The 24,088-nt window shown below is 45.2% G+C and overlaps 2 protein-coding genes across 2 annotated transcripts; one reads left to right on the top strand and one right to left on the bottom strand.

Annotated features, from left to right (window-relative positions):
• Positions 1–9,086: 9,086 nt before the first annotated feature.
• On the top strand, positions 9,087–12,675 carry LOC123086306 (mitochondrial uncoupling protein 1). Its single transcript, XM_044508057.1, has 9 exons — positions 9,087–9,556; positions 9,823–10,038; positions 10,163–10,241; positions 10,333–10,466; positions 10,563–10,661; positions 10,760–10,864; positions 11,418–11,492; positions 12,093–12,179; positions 12,269–12,675. Exons 1-9 carry the CDS (start codon positions 9,473–9,475, stop codon positions 12,302–12,304), a joined length of 915 nt encoding a protein of 304 aa, XP_044363992.1. The 5' UTR covers positions 9,087–9,472; the 3' UTR covers positions 12,305–12,675.
• A 27-nt stretch (positions 12,676–12,702) lies between these two features.
• On the bottom strand, positions 12,703–13,851 carry LOC123086307 (uncharacterized). Its single transcript, XM_044508059.1, has 2 exons — positions 13,625–13,851; positions 12,703–13,529 (listed from the first exon to the last, which is right to left on the bottom strand). The coding sequence occupies exons 1-2, from the start codon at positions 13,849–13,851 to the stop codon at positions 13,196–13,198; spliced, it is 561 nt and encodes a 186-aa protein (XP_044363994.1). The 3' UTR covers positions 12,703–13,195.
• Positions 13,852–24,088: the final 10,237 nt, after the last annotated feature.

Genomic DNA, 24,088 nt, shown 5'->3' with positions numbered 1-24,088 from the left:
CGTACGTGGCGGGAGGCTATGCAGCCAGCGGTGAGCGGTGGCAAGCGGCGCTGACAAGATTGCCATCGTGGCGAGCAGTGGCGTCCCTGACGGTCCCTTTTGCACTATTTAGGCGACACAGATGGGCATTTAATGCCCTTGTCCCCTGCCGTCAGGGTTAGGTATGATACACTATAGCAGGTAGTTGTACCAACCGCAACACCTTTCCATTTTTACCCTTGTCTACGTTGCCACCTGTCGGTGACCCCTTGAGCATATAAAAGGAGGCCCATGCGCAACGTAGAAGGGGAGGGAGAGAACTCTCACGCTCGGTCTCGTTAGCTGCTGGGGTGTACTGTAGCACTCCGCGCTCCCGAGCAAGAACTCAATACAAACCACAAAGCAGGAGTAGGGTTTTATGCATCCGTGCGGCCCGAACCTGGGTAAACTGCTCGTGTGCTTCGCCTCGATCCGCTCTTCGTGCGACCCTCGCCCCCGCCGAACCGAAAGGGACTCGGTCCGCTGGTCCCATAGGTGCTCGTGGATTAGTCCCCCAACACAATTCTATGGTTAACATCATACTTGGCAAGCATTTTACGGAAAGCACCATGAATAAAGTGTGAACCACCATCAATCATTAAATATCTAGGGACTCCAAACCTTGGGAAAATAACTTCTTTAAGCATTTTAATAGAGGTGTTGTGATCAGCACTACTAGTTGGAATAGCTTCTACCCAGTTAGTAACATAATCAACAACAATCAAAATATGAGTATACCCATTAGAGGAAGGAAAAGGTCCCATGTAATCAAATCCCCAAACATAAAATGGTTCAACAACAAGTGAATAATTCATAGGGATTTCTGGACGCTTGCCGATATTACCTATTCTTTGACAATCATCACAAGATAAGACGAACTTACGAGCATCCTTGAATATAGTAGGCCAATAAAACCCAGATTGCAATACCTTGTGAGCAGTTTTGTCTCCCGCATGATGTCCTCCATAAGCTTCGGAGTGACATTTCTGTAGGATTTGTTCCTGTTCATGCTCAGGTACACAACGTCTAGTAATACCATCTACTCCTTCTTTATAAAGATGTGGGTCATCCCAAAAGTAATATCTTAAATCATAGAAGAATTTTTTCTTTTGTTGGTAAGTAAAGCTAGGGGGTATGTATTTAGCAACAATATAATTAGCATAGTCAGCATACCAAGGTGTACTATTAGAAACATTTATTGTAGCTAATTTCTCATCAGGAAAACTATCGTCAATAGGTAGTGGGTCATCAAGAACATTCTCCAACATAGACAGGTTATCAGCTACGGGGTTCTCCGCTCCTTTTCTACCAGTGATAGGGAAATAAAATTCTTGTAGCAAGAGAACCCATCGAGTAAGCCTAGGTTTCACATCTTTGTTTTCCATAAGATACTTTATTGCAGCATGATCAGTGTGAACAATTACTTCTGAATCTACAATATAGGATGTAAATTTATCACAAGCAAACACCACTGCTAGAAATTCTTTTCAGTAGTAGCATAATTTCTTTGTGCACTGTCTATAGTTTTACTTGCATAGTGAATAACATTCAGTTTCTTATCCACTCTTTGTCCTAGAACAGCACCAACAACATAATCACTAGCATCACACATAATTTCAAAAGGCAAGTTCCAATCAAGTGGTTGAACAATAGGTGCAGAAATTAATGCTTTCTTGAGTGTTTCAAAGGCTTCTAAACAATCATCATAAAAAAAATGGAATATCCTTTTGCAAAAGGTTTGTAAGAGGCCTAGAATTTTTATAAAGTCTTTGATAAATCTCCTATAGAAACCAGCATGACCAAGGAAACTACAAATACCTTTGATATCTTTAGGACATGGCATTTTCTCAATTGCATCAACCTTAGCTTTGTCCACCTCAATACCTCTTTCAGAGATTTTGTGGCCCAAAACAATACCTTCGTTAACCATAAAGTGGCACTTCTCCCAATTCAATACAAGATTGGTTTGCTCACATCTGTGAAAAAACTCGATCAAGATTGCTTAAACAATCATCAAAAGACTTCCCATAAATAGAAAAGTCACCCATGAAAACCTCAACAATCTTTTCACAAAAGTCAGAGAATATAGCAGTCATACATCTTTGAAAGGTAGCAGGTGCATTGCATAAACCAAAAGGCATACGTCTATAAGCATAAGTTCCAAAAGGACAAGTAAAAGTGGTCTTTTCTTGATCAGGTTGAGAAACAGGTATTTGTGAAAAACCAGAATATCCATCAAGGAAGCAAAAATGTGTGTGGTTAGATAATCTTCCTAGCATTTGATCAATAAAAGGTAGAGGGTAATGATATTTTCTAGTTGCTTTGTTTAATTTTATAAAATCAATTACCATTCTATAGCCCGTAACAATTCTTTGTGGAATAAGTTCATTCTTATCATTAGGAACAATAGCAATACCTCCTTTCTTAGGGACACAATGGACAAGACTTACCCATCTACTATCAGCTATATGATAGATTATACCTGCTTCCAGAAGTTTTAATATTTCCATTCTTACCACTTCTTTCATCTTCGGATTTAACCAATGTTGTTGATCAACAACGGGTTTAGCATCAGGTTCCATATTAATGTTGTGCTGACATAGAGTGGGACTGATGCCCTTAAGATCATCAAGAGTATATCCAATAGCACCTCGGCTCTTCCTTAGAACTTTCAATAATCTTTCTTCTTCATGTTCTAAAAGGTTAGCACTAATAATAACATGATAAATCTTTTTCTCATTGAGATAAGCATATTTCAAAGTGTCCGGGAACTGTTTTAATTCAAACACATGATCACCTTTATGTGGAGGAGGACCTGCTAGAGTTTCAATAGGCAAATTGTGTTTAAGCAGATGATGTTATTCAAAGAAAATCTTATCTATTTCATTTCTTTCATGCATATGCAAATCATTCTCATGGTCTAGCAAATATTGTTCTAAAGGATCAGTGGGAGGTACAACAATAGAAGCAAGACCAATAATTTCATCCTTATTAGGCAATTCTTTTTTATGAGGTTTTCTACTAAACTTGGAAAAGTTGAACTCATGAGACTCATCACCAAAGCTAACACCGATAGTTTGTTTCTCACAATCTATTTTAGCATTGATGGTGTTCAAGAAAGGTCTACCAAAGATAATGGGACAAAATTCATCCTGTGGGGAACCAAGAATAAGAAAATCAGTAGGGTATTTTATTTTCCCACACAAGACTTCAACATATCTAACAATCCCGAGTGGTGTGACCGATGGTGTCTCTATTAGCAAGTTTAATAGTAACATCTATGTCTTCTATTTCAGCGGGTGCTATTTCATTCATAATTTCTTGATATAAGGTAAAAGTAATAGCACTCACGCTAGCACCTATGTCAGATAAACCATGATAACAGTGATCTCCTATTTTAACTAAGGAACGGGCATGCCAACAACGGGTCTATGTTTATCTTTCCCATCGGGTTTGGCAATTCTAGCAGCTTCATCATAGAAGTAAATAACATGCCCTAATATTATCGACCAAGAGATTCTTAACCATAGCAACACTAGGTTCTACCTTGATTTGTTCAGCTGGTTTAGGTGCTCTAATATTACTTTTATTGACCAGAGTTGAAACTTTAGCATGTTCCTTTATCCTAATAGGGAAAGGTGGTTTTTCAATATAAGCAGTAGGAACAACTGGATCAACATTATAGATAATAGTTTCATCTTTAGCTACTACAAGTTCTTTAATTTCTTCTTTAATAGGTGGGTGGTATTTAAACCACGAGATCAACATGAGTAGCAATAGATTCACAAAAGGAGGCTACTATCTCAGAGTCAAGTCCATATTTAGTGCTAAACTTTTGGAAAGCATCGGTATTCATAAAAGATTTAACACAATCATACTCAAGCTTAATATCTGACTCTTTACCTTCATCAAGTTCCCAATCTTTAGAGTTGCGTTTAATTCTTTCTAGAAGATCCCATTGGAATTCAATAGTCTTCTTCATAAACGAACCAGTATAAGAAGTATCAAGCATGGATCGATCATCATGAGAAAGCCGAGCATAAAAAATCTGAATGATAATTTATCTTGAGATATCATGATTGGGGCATGAATATAACATTGACTTAAGCCTCCCCCAAGCTAGAGCGATACTTTCTCCTTCACGAGGCCAAAAATTATATATGTAATTCCGATCACGATGAACTAGATGCATATGATATTTTTTTGGTGAAACTCCAATTTCAATCTGTTCCAATTCCAAGATCCAATATCATTGCATAGCCTATACCATGCCAATGCTTTTCCCTTCAAAGATAAAGGGAAAACCTTCTTCTTAGCTTCATCTCCAGGTAAACCTGCAAGCATATCAGGATGTTCGGTTCCATCTCCTGCATAAGGATTAGCTAATAGTTGTTCTATCATACCCAAAGGAATTTCATATTAAATATTTTCAGTAGGTGCAGTAGGTTGAGGGGTGACTAATTGTGGTTCCGGTCGAGGTGAAGATACCCCGAACAAACGCCTCAAAGGATTGTTTTCCATAGTAACAGTGACAGTAAATTTCAGCACGTAGTAATAATTTTTTCTTACCAATTTCCACTTACCAAGAGCGCTTCACTCCCTGGCAACGGCGCCAGAAAAGAGCCTTGATGACCCACAATTATAGGGGATCAATCGTAGTCCTTTCGATAAGTAAGAGTGTCGAACCCAACGAGGAGTAGAAGGAAATGACAAGTGGTTTTCATCGAGGTATTCTCTGCAAGCACTGAAATTATAAGTAACGAGTAATTTGATAGCAAGATAATTTGTAACGATAGTAGTAACAAAGGTGAAGCAAGGTAGACCAATCCTTTTGAGGCAAATGATAGGCTAAAACGGCCTCTTATGATAAGCAAAGCGTTCTTGAGGGTACACGGGAATTTCATCTAGTCACTTTCATCATGTTGGTTCAATTTGTGTTCGCTACTTTGATAATTTGATATGTGGGTGGACCGGTGTTTAGGTGTTGTTCTTACTTGAACAAACCTCTATGATTAACCCCCTCGCAAGCATACGCAACTACGAGAAAAGTATTAAGAATAAATTCTAACCATAGCATTAAACTTTTGGATCCAAATCAGTCCCTTACGGAATTGCGCATAAACTAGGATTTAAGCTTCTGTTACTCTCGCAACCCATCATCTAATAACTACTCCACAATGCATTCCCTTAAGCCCAAATATGGTGAAGTGTCATGTAGTCGACGTTCACATGACACCACTATGGGAATCACAACATACATACCATCGAAATATCGAACACATATAAAATTCACATGATTACTTGCAACAAGATTTCTCCCATGACCTCAAGAACAAAAGTAACTACTCACAAATGATAATAATGATCAAGATTAGAGGGGTATTAAATAGCATAATGGATCTGAACATTTAATCTTTAAACCATATAGTAATCAACTACAAGATGTAATCAACACTACTAGTCACCCGCAAGTACCAATCTATAGTTCTGGTACAAAGATTGAAGACAGGAGATGAAATAGGGTTTGAGAGGAGATGGTGCTGTTGAAGATGTTGATGGAGATTCCCCTCCCCAAGATGGGAGAGTTGTTGGTGATGATGATGACGATGATTTCCCCCTCCGGGAGGGAAGTTCCCCCGGCGGAATCGCTCCGCCAGAGGGCAAAAGTGCTCCTGCCCAAGTTCCGCCTCGAGACGGCGGCGCTTCATCCCGAAAGTCCTCTCCTTATTTTTTAGGTCAAAATGACTTATATACCAGAAGATGGGCACCGGAGGTGGGCTAGGCTGAGCACAACCACCAGGTGGGGCCCCTCTGATAGTTATTTGCTCCAGTATTTTTCATATATTCCATAAAAATTCATCGTGAAGTTTCAGCTCATTTGGAGTTGTGCAGAATAGGTAGCCTGACGTAGCTTTTTCAGGTCCAGATTTCCAGCTGCCGAAATTCTCCCTCGTTGTGTGAACCTTGCATATTATGAGAGAAAAGACATTAGAATTACTCCAAAAAGCATTATTATGCATGCAAACATTATAAATAACAGTAGGTAAACATGATGCAAAATGGACGTATCAGCGCTCCCTGGCCAGGCAGAGCACGCGCTTCAACTTCCTAACAGCCGACGGTACTAGCCCGTCTTTCTTTCGTCTGCAATGCCGCCCAATGAGCCTGCAAGAACTCCATCTTCCAGCTCTAGGTTGACGGCTCCCCCATGTCCGAGCACACGGCGATCGTCGAGGCTGCATTCAACCAATTCACGACAATCCTCGACACTCCAGCCGAGCGACCATCCTCCATCGACCTTGATGCTCTTGACCCACGCTCGTTTGAGCTGCACGACCTTGAGCTACCTTTCTCTAAGGCTGAGATTTGGGAAGCCATCAAACAATTGCCAAAAGGAAAGGCGCTAGGGCCCGACGTATTCACCTCCGAATTCATTTGTGCTTCTTGGCCGACCATTAAAGATGATTTCATTGCTGCCTTCGATAAGCTATACCGCCTCAACGACCATGGATTCCAACGGCTCAACGAGGTGCTTCTCAGCTTGCTACCGAAGAGGCTTGACGCTGGTGCGCTCTCAGATTACCGATCGATTAGCCTAATCCACCTTGTCGCCAAACTCTTCGCCAAAGTGCTCATTCTGCCTCGCGTCCCGCCTCGGTGCAATGATCTCCACCAACCATAGTGCCTTCATCATCGGCCGATGCATCCATGATAACTTCTTGCTCTCCTAGTAAACAGCACGGCAACTCCACAACCCCCGTCACCCCCGCGTCATGCTCAAACTCGACATTGCACGTGCCTTCGACTCTCTCTCTTGGGCATTCCTCCTCAAGACCCTTCGGCACCCCAGCTTCGGCCATCATTGGCGCGAGTGGATTTGCATCCTCCTCGGCATGCCAGCACGCGCGTTCTTGTTAATGGTGTCCCTGGGCCACCCATTCTTCATAGTTGGGCTGCGGCAAGGGGACCCGTGTCCCCCATGCTCTTCGTCATGGTCATCGACACCCTCAACAACCTCACTTGTCGGGCGGCCAGTGATGGCGTGCTTCAACAACTCACCGCGTGCTACATGGCATCGAGCGTCTCCCTCTGCACTGATGACGTGGTCGTCTTCTGCCGACTTGGCACGCGTGACTACCGTCATTCGTGAGCTGCTACATGTCTTCGGTGCTGCCTATGGAATGCACACTAACTTTGCCAAGTGTGCGATGTCCCCCATCCAGTGCACACCCACGGACCGGGCCGCGATCACCGAGAGCTTTGCGTGCTCGCTTCAGGAGTTCCCTACTACATACCTCGGCTTTCCACTATCTATTCGCAAGGTCGGCGCCCGCACCCTACAGCCGATCATCGACAAGCTGGAGCACTAGCTTTCGCCTTGGTGGGCCTCCATGATGTCGCGGGGGGGGGGGGGGACCGGCTTGCGCTTTGCAGGCATGTGCTTTCGGCCATGCCAGTGCATATCCTCATCGCGATGGCCATCAACCCTTCGATCCTCAAGCAAATTAACCACCTCATCCGCAACTTCCTCTGGTATGGGCGTAAAGAAGCGAGCGGTGGCCACTGTCTTGTCAGCTAGCACCGTGTCTGCAGGCCAGTCTCTCCAGGTGGCCTCGGAATCCCGGATCTCCAGCGTGCCACTAGTCTATGGCACCGTACCTAAGCGGCGACCCAAAGTGCGATCGGTGCCCGATGGACTCCTCGACCGCGCCTGGATCGCGGACATCCAGGGCGCCATGGGCGCGGCCATGGCTGTCTAGTACATGGCTCTCTGGCGACGCCTACGCTTGGTGACCTTGTCCGACGAGCCGGACAAGCTGTCTTGATGCTGGACTGCCATGGGTGCCTACACCGCGAGCTCTTGCTATAAAGCCCTCTTCATTAGATCTACGACAACAACCCCCCATTGGCGTATCACATGACGCCCTTGGGCACGACTTCGCATCAAGTTCTTCGTCTGGCTAGCGTTGCTTGGCCGCTGCTGGCTCGTTGATCACCTAGCAAGGCACGACCTCCCCCATGGGCCGCTCTGTCCACTCTGCGAACCTGAGACGACACCTTCTTACGGGATGCTCCTTCTTCTGCCAAGTCTGGCACGAGGTACTTTCATGGTGCCGATCCATCGCCACGATCCCCAACCCCGACGAGAAGTTCATCGCCTGGCTCTCATCGGCCATCTCTAGTACCACGAGTTGTCTACGACGCGACCTTGCCTCCATCGCATCACCGCCTGGGCACATCTGGTAGCATCGTAACGGCTGCCTCTTTGACGATGACTCCCCTGCCGTGGGATGCGCCGTGAGTACGATCCGGGAGGAGGCACGACGTGCCGGCGCAACAGGACTTGCCCTAATCTTGCCAGAAACGTAGACTCCAGCCCCCGCGGCTGGCACACCCGACGTTCCAGTGTGTCGCGGCCTTCTATGCACGCCATCCTTGTGTACATGCTAGCTGGTCGTTCCCTTTACACCATTTTGTAATCAACCTGTGTAATCTCGCTCTACCTATCAATGCAATGATACGCAAGACTTTTGTGTATTTCATGAAAAAAGGAAGAAGAAAAATCTTCAAGCATTCAATTCCTCTATACTGCAAGTTAACCAAACGAGATTACTAAATCTCAGTCGACTAAGACTTAACGAAGTCTTAGTCGATGCTATATTTGTGAGATTTTGCATGGAGATTCGTGTAAAATTTTTATTTAAACTTTTGTTTTATTCACTTTTATATATTCTATCACTTGACCAAGACTTCGTTAAGTCTCGGTCGACTCAGATCTAGCCATATGCAACCTCCACGCATCCCCTCCAAATTCTGCGTCAGGTTGTGACCCAATTTGCTTTCCAGGGGGGTCGTGTATATTCGAAGGAACCTATGCAACGGTGGATCGACCAGTGCAATCAGTAAAGGAGTACAGCGACGAAACAGTAGGGGAACACCAGGAGGAGACGTGCATAGAAGAAACTGGAGGACACGTCCCCACATGGTCAGCATTCTGGAAGTCCCCAAAACATGGATGGATGAATGGATTGATACAAAGGAAGGAAGGAAATACAACTAATCTAGTGGGATGGATTAGTAGGCGTGATGCGCATCTGAGTCATCGATCATCTCCATTTCCAGATCAGATCAGAATCGAATCAACCCAATAGGGTAATTAATAATTAATAAGCAGGATAAATTCGAGAAACAGCAGAGGGTTCATTCAAATCAAATCAAAAAAAAAAAGAGAAAAGAAGGAGAAACAGCAGAGCAGAGGGAAGGCAAAAGCTCTTTTGCCTTTTTCCCTTGGAGGCGCCAACTTCCCTCTTCCTCTTTATTTCCCCCCTTTCCTTCCTTCCTTCGTTCCTCTGTGTGTGTGTGACAGCACTTGTGACAGAAGGGGTCCGTCGTCTCGCTCGGTGGTGCCGGTGGCGGGCGGTTGCATCCACCCGTCAGCCAAGCCAAGCCAAGCATGGCGCCGGACCACGGCTCCAAGGTCGACATCTCCTTCGCCGGCCGCTTCACCGCCAGCGCCATCGCCGCCTGCTTCGCCGAGGTACTAAACCCTAACCTAACCCCTGCTTCCACCGCCCCACGGATCTCCACCAGACGCCACTCACCAGCGTCCTGTTCCTGCGACGGCGACGGGGACGGGATCGCCCGCTGCTTTACGCTTCGTTTTTATTCTCTCGCTGGATCGTCCGATTTCCAATGCCACCCTGCGCCCTGGCCGCTCCCCGACCAGGATCACGCCGCTAATCTCGTTATTTCCTCATGTATTTTCCGCTCCTGGTTTAATCGAATGGGCTTCCCCTCTCTCAGATCACCACGATCCCCCTCGACACGGCCAAGGTCAGGCTGCAGCTGCAGAAGAAGGCCGTCGCCGGGGATCTCGCTGGGCCCAAGTACCGTGGCCTGCTCGGCACCGCCGCCACCATCGCCAAGGAGGAAGGCGCCGCCGCGCTCTGGAAGGGCATCGTCCCTGGCCTCCACCGCCAGTGCATCTACGGCGGTCTCCGCATTGGTCTCTATGAGCCCGTGAGTTCCCTTCCCTCCCTTTCCCCCCTTCTTTATGTATATGTATGGTATTGCATTGCGTCAGTAGTTGTAGTGGTACTCAACAATGAACTTGACCCGGATTGTTGTGCCTGACCATCTTCAGGTCAAATCCTTCTATGTTGGCGAGAACCATGTTGGGGATGTACCTTTGTCCAAGAAGATAGCCGCTGGCTTCACCACTGGTACCCTCATCGTTGGATTCTCAATCAATTTCCCCCTCCATGTGAAATGAAGTATGCAGCAACATAACATGGTGTGTCTGACTTGCTTCAGGTGCCCTTGCAATCGCTGTGGCCAACCCCACTGACCTTGTCAAAGTCAGGCTTCAGTCTGAGGGGAAGCTGGCACCTGGTGTGCCGCGCCGTTATACTGGGGCAATGGATGCTTATGCCAAGATTGTTAGGCAGGTCAGTTGTTGCTTCTGCTCTTGTTTTGCAAGCTAACTGTGGATTGTTACATATCCCAAATTGCTTGCTTCAAATATGCCGGCATCATCATTTTAGGAAGGGGTTGCTGCTCTGTGGACTGGCATTGGTCCGAATGTTGCACGTAACGCCATCATAAACGCTGCTGAGTTGGCCAGTTATGATCAAGTGAAGCAGGTGTGCTTCTTGTCGTCATTTCCTTTATTCTTGTCATTATTTCCTTTATTTGATTGCTTATTATCTTGCTGTCGTCAACTGTATTGTGTATCATGCAGTCCATTTTGAAACTTCCTGGGTTCAAAGATGACGTGGTCACTCATATCTTGTCTGGTTTGGGCGCTGGCTTCTTTGCTGTTTGTGTTGGTTCTCCGGTCGATGTGGTGAGATGTCCTCCTCGCTCAGTGATAATTATCCCTACTCTAGTGATCTTGTCTAAAATGTTATTTCCTATACAACCAACTGCGAATTAATTATTCCGAGCAATGCTTTCTTGGTGTATTTATCCAGTAGGTAGTAACTATTGTCTATTACAAATGGTTATCTTTGACAGCATCACACACTATTCCAAGTTTAAACTGAGATATGCCAGTTCTGACCTTTATTTCATGGCGTATTCATGTTCTTTCAGCAAAGCTGATTTCTTAGTTCAGTTTCTGTGAGGTTTATACTTCTGCCATTCTGCAGATTTATGCCTTTTTTTAATGTGTGCATCCATGGCCACCATATGCTAATTTGCTTGCATCGAAGCTGTTCTATTTTCCTATGAAACTCAGATACTGGTCTTTCTTTGAAAATAAATGCAGCTTCCATTTTTGGATCATTATCAAAGAAGTCTTTCTGTATTATTGAGTATTGATTAGCAGTTGAGTTCTTACCTTAAAGATATGCGAGCATAGATGTTTCTCTTTACTAACAATACACACCTTCTTGCAGGTTAAGTCAAGAATGATGGGTGACTCTGCCTACAAGAACACTATTGATTGTTTTGTGAAGACCCTGAAGAATGATGTATGTTCCACTCTATTACTCTGTTCATGCCTTTTTTATACTTTTCAGTCAGCATTAGATGAGTGATACTTGTCTACAACATGTTTTTCAAGCACATCTAGCATCTGGGGCTGGGTCATGTTTGCGGAGAAAATTCGTCCCATTTCATATTTTAATAGTATGTGTTGACAGTAGGTAATTTATTGGCAACTTATACAGCCTCTGTTAGAATTAACTGCCTTGATTGTCATTCTGGTGGCTCTCAAATTTGAACGGTGGTTTAACAGTGCTTTATTTCCAAGCGATCATGCAAATAAAAGATATATGATGGCAAACAAAAGGTGACTGCTCATTGTAGGAATCGTATATTTTTTTTCTCGGAACAACTAACTCTTAACCTTGATTTGGAATATATTGATAGTGTCCTCCCTCTGTACCGAGTAACCTTTCATAATTGCTTAGATATCCTTTGAGCTGTGTTTTGTTAATGATATACTCGTTTGTCTGTGAGCTGAATATTCTGGATATGTTCTAGGCTCATAGGAACTGCTTTGTATACCTGTTGAATGCAAACGAAAGTCCAAGCAGGTTGCTGATTAATAGGATTTTTTTTGTGTGCAGGGACCTCTGGCATTTTACAAAGGCTTCCTTCCAAACTTTGCTAGACTGGGATCATGGAATGTGATCATGTTCTTGACACTGGAGCAGGTAAGCTGAATTTGTAACTATCACAGTGCGACTATGTTATGTAAGCATGCGAAATCGGTACACTAACTTTTTTCTGTGTGCCTGTGCAGGTTCAGAAGGCCTTTGTGAGAAAGCCTGCAAATTAAAGATGAGATGATATGGGTTTTGTAGAAGGTGGTATACAACAAGAATGTGCGCGCATTTGTTTTCTCCTACATAAGACGTTAACCCTTGGGAGTTGTGGTACAAAGGACAAATTTGACACCTCAACTGTGAGAAACTATAATAAATTTTTGTCGGTCTTGACAGGACCTTAAACAAATGCTGAGGTAGTTCGGAGATGTCAAAAGTGTTGTTAAATTTGTGTTGGATGGATGAACATTAGCTGCAGTAGATCTTGTCTGTGACGAGCCAGGAAGGCAACAATGTCTTTGCTTGGTATTCTAATTGTTGATGGTGTCCTGTGTTGTCTCCATCTTCGTTGCAATAAGCACACTGCCTTTGTTTGGTTTTTTAATTGTAGATGATGTCCTGTGTTGTCAGTCATCTTCCTTGCAATGTTACAACTGAAATGCTTGCTGGGTAGATCAGACACTGGTGAGCACTAGAGCTTATAGTTTTTTTTAACTTACTACTCCGTAGAACTTATAATTAGTAACTTATTTGGCATAGATATTTTTATGTGTTAGGCCAGGCTGTTTGGGGTTAATCGATGGGGACGTGATGTTTAGGCCAGGCTGTTTGGGGCTAATTGACGGGGACGTGAAGTGATGCTTAGCTGGTTGGGTAGCTGCTTGGTCTGCCGATCAAATGGCTGACAATGGTAGGTGCGCACGCTGGACACGAAAAAGCAGCACAAGACAGTGAGTCTGGGATGGATTCAGTACACAACATATTCCCATTGAGAACACGCATCCTTTTATTCCTTTTTAGTAGTGTATTTCATTTTATTCTTGACAAGAAAGATACATGAGTGGCCATTTAGGAAAGAAGGTGCATAATAGACGGTAGTGGAGTAGGAGTAGGCAGAGTCAGAGTCACAAGTTGCTTTTAAGACTAGTAGTGGCTGCTGGCTTGAGTGGTGCCTTCTTCAGGTTGCCGAAGACGGAGTGCCTGCCCTCGGCGACGACATTGCCGGTGACGGCGTTGGTGAGGAGCACGTGCGTGCCGGAGTAGGCGCCCTTGTGCCCGAGCACCCTCGCCGTTATGCTTAGCCGGTCCCCTGCGCGGGCCTGGGAGAGATCGGGGAAGGCGACGGACATGTCAACGGAGACCTTGAAGTTTTGGGCGTCGGAGATGGCGGCGGCGTAGCCGATCTCGTCCACCAGGGCCACCACAACACCGGCGGCGAGGCAGCCGGTGCTAGAGTCCCGCGTGTGTACGTGCATGTATGTATTTGGCTTAGCTGGCGCGGATCAAGGGGACTGAATTAATAACGAAGGAACCAAGAAAGCCAGTGAAGTACGGTGAGGCTTGCAGGGACGTGGTAGGAGCAGTGGATGAATCCCGGGTGGACGCTGAGGACGCGGATCCTGCGCAGCGCGAACCCCTCGAAGAAGCTCGGCGACAGATGAGGAGAAGCCGCCGATACGTATGCGGATGCGGCGGAGGAGAGTGCGTCCACCCGCGCCCGGTCGTCGGCGCTCACGCGCAGGACGTCACGAGCACGAGCTAATCCTGGGGAGTCAGCCATGCCCAGCTGCTCCTACTACGCTGCTGACGATCCCTTCTGTATGTGGATCTGGACATTTGATTTGTGACCGGACGAGTGACTTGTTGGTGCCACACCGATTACTCCGAGACCAGTAGCACGGTAGTAGATGAGTATACGGTACTCTCTCCGTTCCAAATTAAACGTTGCTGCTTTAGTATAATTTATTTATTTAAAACAGAGGAGTATATAACTATTTTAGTTACCGTATACCATCTCAGTACATAAGAAGTTACTCCCTCCATTTCCTTACACTACCCACAATGAAAATAACATATGTAATAACATCACACATATTTAGATAAAATAGATGATGTAACAAACCATAAATAAAGAAAAAAAAAAGCATGTGGTAACACCGGCGGAGCTTCAACAAGGCTACATGGCCATGGCCCGCCCAGCTTTGCTGCACCCGCTCCTATTAGAGCCAGCCCATGGTCCGAGGGAATCCTAATTTCTTGCAGTTTGGCCTGCCACCCCGCCCAGTAATTTGCTGCAAGCTCCGCCACTGTGTGGGTAACATCACACATATGAAGGCAAGATGAGTCTATAGCCTAATAAATGAAGTGTTTCATGTTATCACACATATGTTACTCTTCACTATATAGAGGTAGTAACATAAAGTAGTAACATGCCAATGGGAAGCGGATTAGGAGCACTCGGGTGCTCCACCCCCCTATATTTAAAAATAATTTAATAATTCAAAACAAAAGTCAAAAAAATCCTGGATATATTTTTGAATCAAATATGACTAGGTATTGTACTCATATAAAAAGTTTGGCCAAGGTATTGTACTCGTTGACTTCAGGGCAAAATAAATAAATTTATGACAACAATATAGCATGAATAGTACTTGTATCTAGCATTTTTTGGGAAATCTTTGACCCCAGATACAATAAAAGCCATTCCCTATTTAATCTTTTTATACGGGTGCAATACTTGGTCATGTTTGATTCCGTAAAAAGTTATAGGATTTTTCGACCTCTTTTGAATTACTAAATTATTTTTGAATATAGGGGGGCATAGCACTCGAGAGCTCCTATGCATTTTCGCATGCCAATGTTACTACTTTATGTTACTACCCATTGTGGCTAGTCTTAGGCTGGTCATAGTGGAGAATAACTTAGACTAGTAACATGCATATGTTACTAGTCTATGTTACTACCTTCATAGTGGGTAGTATCATATATGTGGTAACATAGATGTCTTCATTTATTATTTTGTAGACTCATTTTGCATTGGGAAGCGCTATGTGATGGTAACATATTATGTTACTCTATTTGCCTCTCTCCTCATTAACTACTTGCCACCTCATCATTTTTGCTTATGTGACATCTAAGTTACTACCTATGTTACTCCCACTATGACCAGCCTTATACAAGAGCACAAACTTAAATTACAGATACCAAGGTAAAATTTAATAACTGCTTTGCAAGCCAACCTTTTTTCTCGTTAACCGGGATGATTAATATGCCCACATGCATGCAAGGAAGTAATGAGAAGGAAATAGTACAGTGTCATTATGGCTATATACATGCAAGTATTAAATAAGTTGATAGTACGAGAAAACATCATTAAATTTTCTCGGTTACTATTAGTGACTTTATATAGATGCAAAATATATTTTCTACATTGGCCTTGTATAAGGGAATGGAGGGAGTACTGTACTAAAGCGGGAAGGCTTCGGGTTTTCTCCATTCTTTGATATTTTTTTTGCATTTCTACGGTTCATCTTACATGGCATTTTTCCCCATTCTTTGATTTTTTTGCGTTTCTACTGTTCATTTTACATGGTAGCAGAAAACAAACAAATGAACTGTGTTTAAAAAACCCGTCCTGATTTGAAAAAAATAGTGAACAGTGTTTAAAAAACGCCCGTGGTTCAGAAAGAAATTAGGATTTTTTTTACACACCATTTCTCTCCCCTTCTCCGACCCTCATGTTTTTATATAAAAGGTTCAGATTTAGGATTTTTCTGCACATCATTTCTTTCCACCAGCGTACCGATGCAAAGCCGCCTTGATCGTCTCCCGCTCCATTTCAATGATGGTGTTGCCGAGGCACAAAATAGTAAATTGGGACAGTATATTTTCATGGACAGTAATCCATGGGGGAATTAAATTCTTACTGATTACTATCCATTTTTACACCATGACATCAGCAAACAACACACAAACAATTACCCAAACAAAACCGGAACAGTGAACCGTACCGTATGGATAACGAACAGTGCCCCGTATAAACACTGCCCCAATGTGAACAGTAATGTCCATCGAACAGTCATATCAAACATGTTTCGAAGGAAAAAATGCTCCCCTTGTTGAAAAATGGGTACTTTTTATGCATCATCTCTCTCCCCCTCCTCCATCCTCGCGTCCTTGTGTAAAAGGTTAAGCTTTAGGATTTTTCCATATCATTTCTCTCCATCGGCGTATCGATACAAAGCTGCCTCGATTGTCTCCTGCTCCTTTCCGGTGATGGTGCTGCCGAGGCACAAAACAGTAAACGAGAATAGTATACTTGCATGAGCAATAATCCATGGAAAAAAATTCTCTATCGATTACTGTCCATTTTACACCATGACAACAGTAGTGGGCAGTACACTAACAAGTATCCGAACAAAAATGGAAAAGTATCCGAATAAAGTCAGAACGGCTAACTGAAACAATAGCCCAAATAAAACCCAAAAAAATAAAACCACTGAAACGGAGCAATATCTCAATAAAGCGAAAACATTAACCCACCAAAAATTAAACCGAAACAGTACCTGAATTGTAACCCAGAACAATACACTGCAATAAAAACAATAAATCAACACTATGCATTCACATGAATAGTAATCTAGAAGGAATACCAAAAAACCCGAGCCTCCTTCTCCCTCGGTGCATTCACCTACATGAGGAGAATAGCTGATGTCGCTCCTGTCGTCCACCTTACCTTCTCCTTCCATATGGCCAACCAGACCGAGGCTTCAGCCACAATGCTGTCATTGAAGTCACCTCTAGGACGAGCTCCATCACGACAGTCTATAAACAGCCAACGAGAAGAGACAAAATAAAAATAAAAATGTCACTTGACCAACCTCTTCACTCCATTCCCTAATCTATTTCTTCGACCAGTTCAAAAAAAAAGAAAAAAATACAAGACAATGGATCATCCATGAGGGTAGTGTTCACTCAAAAAACTATTTTGGAACCCGTTATTCCTCAGCTGCCAAAATTTTCTGAACTATGGATATACCACTTATCCTATATCATAGTTTGGAAAGCGCATTGGTTTGAACGTTCTATAATCAGATTAGCCATTCATAGATGACGTGTTTAAACAAGTCCTTCGCCAATTACTATCCATTTTTACACCACAACAGCACTCCGTCAATTACTATCCATTTTTACGCCCTCACAAATTTTGAAGGAAATATACCCTAGAGGCAATAATAAAGTTGTTATTTGTATTTCCTTATATCATGATAAATGTTTATTATTCATGCTAGAATTGTATTAACCGAAAACTTGATACATGTGTGGATACATAGACAAAACACTGTGTCCCTAGTAAGCCTCTAATAGACTAGCTCGTTAATCAAAGATGATTAAGTTTCCTAACCATAGACACGTGTTGTTATTTGATGAACGGGATCACATCATTAGGAAAATGATGTGATGGACAAGACCCATCCGTTAGCTTAGCATAATGATCGTTATGTTTTATTGTTATTGCTTTCTCCATAACTTATACATATTCCTTTGACTATGAGATTATGCAACTCCCGAATACCGGAGGAACCCCTTGTGTGCTATCAAACGTCACAACGTAACTGGGTGATTATAAAAATTCTCTACAGGTGTCTCGAAGGTGTTTGTTGGGTTGGCATAGATCGAGATTAGGATTTGTCACTCCGAGTATCGGAGATGTATCTATGGGCCCTCTCGGTAACGCACATCATAATAAACCTTGCAAGCAATGTGACTAATGAGTTAGTTGCGGTATGATGTATTATGGAACGGGTAAAGATACTTGCCGGTAACGAGATTGAACTAGGTATGGAGATATCGACGATCGAATCTCGGGCAAGTAACATACCGATGACAAAGGGAATAACGTATGTTGTCATAACGGTTTGACCGATAAAGATCTTCGTAGAATATGTGGGAACCAATATGAGAATCCAGGTTCCGCTATTGGTTATTGATCGGAGAGGTGTCTCGGTCATGTCTACATAGTTCTCGAACTCGTTGGGTCCGCACACTTAACGTTCGATGACGATTTATATTTATGAGTGATGTGTTTTGGTGACCGAAGTTTGTTTGGAGTCCTGGATGAGATCACGACCATGACAAGGAGTATCTAAATAGTTGAGAGGTAAAGATTGATATATTGGAAGGTAGTTGTAATGCCCACAATGCGGCTATATCTCCCACGTGTCGAGGCACGACTTAGAGGCATAACTGCATGGTGGTTTTGTCGCAAGAGGGGTAATCTTCACACAATCCCATGTACTGAATAAGAAAGGGATAACGAGTTGGCTTATAATCGCCACTTCACATAAATAACAAGTTAAACATACATCATCCAGAGTACAATCAAGGTCCGACTATGGAACCAAAATAAAAGAAGACAACCCCAAATGCTAGATCCCCGATCGTCCCAACTGGGCTCCACTACTGAACATCAGGAAACGATACATAGTAACGACCAAGGTCCTCGTCGAACTCCCACTTGAGTTCGGTAGCATCACCTGCACTAGTATCATGGGCACCTGCAACTGTTTTGGTAGTATCTGTGAGTCATGAGGACTCAGCAATCTCAAAACCCGCGAGATCAAGACTATTTAAGCTTATGGGTAGGATAATGTAATGAGGTGGAGCTGCAGCAAGCACTAAGCAAATATGGCGGCTAACATACGCAAATAAGAGTAAGACGAGAAGCTACGCAACGGTTGTGAAGCTAGAAGTGATCCTGAAACTACTTATGTTCAAACATAACCCAAACCGTGTTCACTTCCCGGACTCCGCCGAGAAGATACCATCACGGCTACACGCGTGGTTGATTCATTTTAATTAAGTCAATTGTCAAGTTCTCTACCACCGAATATTAACAAATTCCCATCTACCACATAACCACGGGCACGGCTCTCGAAAGTTTATACCCTACAGGGGTGTCCCAACTTAGCCCATCACAAGCTCACGATCCGCGTAGACAATCCTCCATCGCTGGACACCCAACCAGGCTCGGAATCCCAGTGCACAAGACATTCTGACAATGGTAAGACTAAACCAGCAAGACCGCCCGACTATGCCGACAAATCCCGATAGGAGCTGCACATATCTCGTTCTCAGGGAACACCGGATAGGTCAAGCTACGAGTAAAACCAGCCCTCAAGTTTCCCCGAGGTGGCCCCGCAGGCTGCCCGTTTCGGACCAACACTCAGAGGAGCACTGGCCAATAGAGTGGAATGTAAGGTAGCAAAGCACAGGAGCCGGGCAAACCCAACATTTGACCAAAGACATGATTCGGAGCTGATGCATATAAGGCCAAACTCGCGACGCCAAACACTCCCTAAGGTATTCGGTCTTTATGAGGGCGGGCGGGATAACGCCCTTAGTAATAAGCCCCTAGTGTCTAGGTACACTCAAAACTCTGATGTGGCCACATGCCAAAACGCCAGCCTCCTCCTTGGTTATACCAAGAAACCAGGGGATGTGTATCAACAAGAGACAGTAAAAAAGGGTTACGCAGGGTCTTAATCTGAAAAGAATCCTTGGAACGGGTCCCTGCTGCACGTCTGCGCCTGTGTCTCCGTTGTGCCGTATCCTGGATGGGCATAGCATGGTGTTCATCTGTAAAAGAGAGGAACTTAGTTTAGGAAAGATCATGCTGAACATGAGTTATACTAAATAAATGAAGTATAAATCGAAATGGGTAAAATTGAGCTTTACTGTCTCTTGTTTTATATGCGTGGAGCCCCTAGTACAGGGGTATACGGCTGTTAAGCCTTTATCAATTGTATGTTTATGCCGGACTCATCTAGCCGTGTCCGTGGTCTTGACGACCTATTTAGGTGCTTTGGCTGGTGAAGCCGCTTTATTGTGGGGCTGTCAAGGCAGCCGCACTGTCTTCCGCGCGGGGGGAACACTCAATGTTTTCCCTTTAATGAGATGATGCCTCGTGGACCGGGCATCTTAAGCGTGAGAGATGCATAATGCGGTATTGCGTTAAGGCGGGCGAAAGCTTCACGTCCCAGCAATGCTTGATAGCTACTTGAGAATGGGGCGATGTGGAAAGTTAGCTGTTCGCGACGGAAGTTATTGGGGGAGCTGAACATAACTTCTAGCCAGAGAGAACCCATGCAACGGGCATCCGGGCCTGGCGTTACCCCTTGAAAGGAGGTTTTGCTATGGCGATTTTTTGTTGGGTCTATCCCGATGTTGCGGATTGTGTCCTGGTATAACAGATTTAGACCACTGCCGCCGTCCATCAGGACATTTGTAAAGTGGAGTCCACCGATTATTGGATCTAATACCAAGGCAATCCAGCCTGCGTTCCGGATACTTCTAGAGTAATCCTGATGGTCAAAGGTGATTGGTTTCAACAACCATGGGCGAGACTCCTTTGGGATAGGCCGTATGGCGCGTATCTCTGTTGGTGCCATTCTGTTCGTCACGTGAAGTAAGTTGACTGTTTTGACTTCTTGTGGGAAATCCTTTTGTTTCCTGGTGCTTTGCTTGTGGGGTTCGTCGTCGTCCTCACTTGGTGTGTCGAGCCCCTTGTGTTCGGTGTTGAGTTTGCCGGATTGCTTGAAAACCCAACAATCTCTGTGGGTATGGTTCGCAGGCTTCCAGGGAGTACTGTGTATTTGACATATCTTGTCCAAGATTTTGTTTAAGTTGGATAGCTCGTCCCTGTTATCCTTGAGGGGCAGCTTTCTCTGATTCTGCCGCGAGCTTTTGAATCCGGAGTTGACCGCCGTGCTCTTTGGGCTGTTTCTCTTATTCCGGTGCTGGTCCTTGTTGCGTCGGGGTTTTCCGTTTCCATCCCTAACTTCGGATGTACTTGGGTCGCTGGTGCTACATCTTGCCAACCAGCTGTCCTCTCCTGCGCAAAAGCGGGTCATGAGGCTTGTTAATGCGACCATTGTTCTTGGCTTTTCTTGGCCGAGGTGTCTGGCGAGCCATTCGTCTCGAACATTATGTTTAAAAGCTGCCAGGGCTTCGACGTCCGGACAGTCGACTATCTGATTCTTTTTAGTAAGAAATATGTTCCAGAATTTCCGGGCTGACTCTCCGGGTTGTTGAGTTATGTGACTGAAATCGTCTGCATCCGAAGGGCGGACATAGGTCGCTTGAAAATTTGCCCGGAAAGCATCCTCAAGCTCTTCCCAACTTCCAATGGTGTTTTCGGGAAGGCTTTTGAGCCAATGCCGGGCTGGCCCTTTAAGCTTGAGGGGTAAGTATTTTATGGCGTGAAGGTCATCTCCTCTGGCCATGTGTATGTGGAGGATATAATCCTCGATCCAGACCCCAGGGTCTATTGTTCCGTCGTATGCCTCTATGTTTACGGGCTTGAATCCCGCTGGAAATTCATGGTCCAACACCTCATCGGTGAAACATAGGGGGTGTGCGGCACCCTTGTATTTGGGTGTGCTGTGATGTTCGGATATTTGTTGTGTTGCATTGCTTACTAGAGCTTGCTTTCTTGGCCCGTAGATAGATCTGGCTGGGCCATCTTTTTGATGCGGATCCTTTGGTGGATCGCGTGCTGGCTTGTGTGCGTCGCCGCTTGCAGCTCCATGCTGGCCATGCGGTCGTCTATCCGACCGGGTGGCCTTCCTATTTTTTGACTGCGGGGGCTCTAAGGCCTCCTCGTCAAATTCAGGCAGTAGCTTTCGCTTTGGATAGCTTTTTATGCGGCGACTGCCACCATATTTGTCTGCGGTGTTGCGTACTTTGCTCCATCTGATTCTGAGTGCATCTTCCGCAGTTTTGAGCTTACGCTTCTGCTTTTTTAGGCTACGCGCAGTAGCGACGAGCCCTTCATAGAGGTTCTTCTGCTCCATGAGCCTATCCGGCGTAAGGTTGTCCGAACTATTGTTTTCGCCGGGGACGGGGTGTTCGGTTTGTTTATCCAAGTTGCCCTGTTCGGACGGTTGCTCGAAGGCATGTTCGTCATCCGCTGGCTCGTCCTGCTCTATGGCTGGGTCTGTATGGCTGCTGTCTCTGTCGAGGCGGGGCTTGGAGCGGCGCTTACGTCACCGCTTTGATTGCTTTTCGAGTGAACGATCCCTCGTTGCATCCCTGTGTTCCTCTTCGTCGCTTCCTTTGGGTGTGTCCATCATGTATACATCATGAGATGAGGTGGATGCCCAGTGCCTTATAGGCGTTGGTTCATGTTCATCTCCTACATCGTCGTCCATACCGTCGATGTCTTCGGAGTCGAAGTCGAGCACGTCGTTTAAATTATCGACAGCGGCTACGAAGTGGGTGGTGGGTGGGCTTTGAATTTCTTCATCATCCGCATCCCAACCTTGTTGACCATAGTCCGGCCAGGGCTCTCCTGATAAAGAGAGAGACTTTAATGAATTCAGAATATCGCCGAAGGGCGAGTGCTGAAAGATGTCCGCGGCGGTGGACTCCATGATTGGTGCCCAATCGGGTTCGATCGGTAGGGGCGGAGGGCTCGGAGTCTGGATAGGAGTCCGGCTCCTTGTAGTCACGGGCTTCGCAGAGAATAGGGCTGGTGTTCGGCTCGATCACCGTAGAGATTGCAGCCCCCGAGGCGGTGTCCAACCACCCATCCTCGATTGGCGCAGTTGGCTCCGAATTAAGGGTCGGAGCTGATGCGGGTGCGGCCTCTAGGGCACTGTTCGGCGGCAGAGCTAGATCATGCCCATCGTGACAGTGCGGCGCGCTCGGCTGCGGCTCGAATCCGTCGAAGATCAAGTCTCCGTGGAGGTCCGTTGCATAGTTTAAACTTCCAAATCTGACCTGACGGCCAGGGGCGTAGCTTTCGATCTGCTCCAGATGGCCAAGCGAATTGGCCCGCAGTGCAAAGCCGCCAAATACGAAGATTTGTCCGGGGAGAAAAGTCTCACCCTGGATCGCATCGTCGTTGATGATCTAAGAAGCCATCGGGCCTAACAGTGACGACACAGAGGAATTCTCAACGAAAGCACCAATGTTGGTGTCAAAACCGGAGGATCTCGGGTAGGGGGTCCCGAACTGTGCGTCTAGGCGGATGGTAACAGGAGGCAGGGTACATGATGTTTTACCCAGGTTCGGGCCCTCTTGATGGAGGTAAAACCCTACGTCCTGCTTGATTAATATTGATGATATGGGTAGTACAATAGTAGATCTACCACGAGATCAGAGAGGCTAAACCCTAGAAGCTAGCCTATGGTATGATTGTTGTTCGTCCTACGGACTAAACCCTCCGGTTTATATAGACACCGGAGAGGGCTAGGGTTACACAGAGTCGGTTACAATGGTAGGAGATCTACATATCCGTATCGCCAAGCTTGCCTTCCACGCCAAGGAAAGTCCCTTCCGGACACGGGACGAAGTCTTCAATCTTGTATCTTCATAGTCCAGGAGTCCGGCCGAAGGTATAGTCCGGCTATCCGGACACCCCCTAATCCAGGACTCCCTCAGTAGCCCCTGAACCAGGCTTCAATGACGACGAGTGCGGCACGCAGATTGTCTTCGGCATTGCAAGGCGGGTTCCTCCTCCAAGTACTTCGTAGAAGATTTTGAACACAAAGGTAGTGTCCGGCTCTACAAAATAAGTTTCCACATATTGCCATAGAGAGAATAATATTTACACAAATCTAATCTGCTGATGTATTCCGTAGCGTGACATCACACCACGGCCAAGTCTTTATTCGAATTGTTTTACTGTCCCACCTCAGCGCGTTTAGCGAGGCGGTTTCCTTGGCACGTCTTGTCAAAGCAGAGATCGTGTCCCCTTATTCCGGGATTCTCATCAATATGGGCGTGGGTAACCCAACCGTTCCCGTTGGTATGTTTTCCCGATCAAAGGCGAGTCCCAAACGGTCACGGGGAGGGCCCTTGGTATTCAACCTCTTATAAAGAGACCAAGGCCTTACTTCTTTCTTTCAATCTCAAACGAGTTTGCCGTTCGTCTCGAGTTCCAACACCCAAGGCTCCAGATTTCAGGCGTTTCGAACCTTCGACAATGTCCGGTTCCGACCTTCGAGGGTGAT

Source organism: Triticum aestivum, chromosome 4A (assembly GCF_018294505.1).
Source record: "Triticum aestivum cultivar Chinese Spring chromosome 4A, IWGSC CS RefSeq v2.1, whole genome shotgun sequence".
Lineage (NCBI taxonomy): Eukaryota > Viridiplantae > Streptophyta > Magnoliopsida > Poales > Poaceae > Triticum > Triticum aestivum.
The sequence above is the reverse complement of the archived record's forward strand: the minus strand, read 5'-3'. Positions and strand labels throughout refer to the sequence as shown.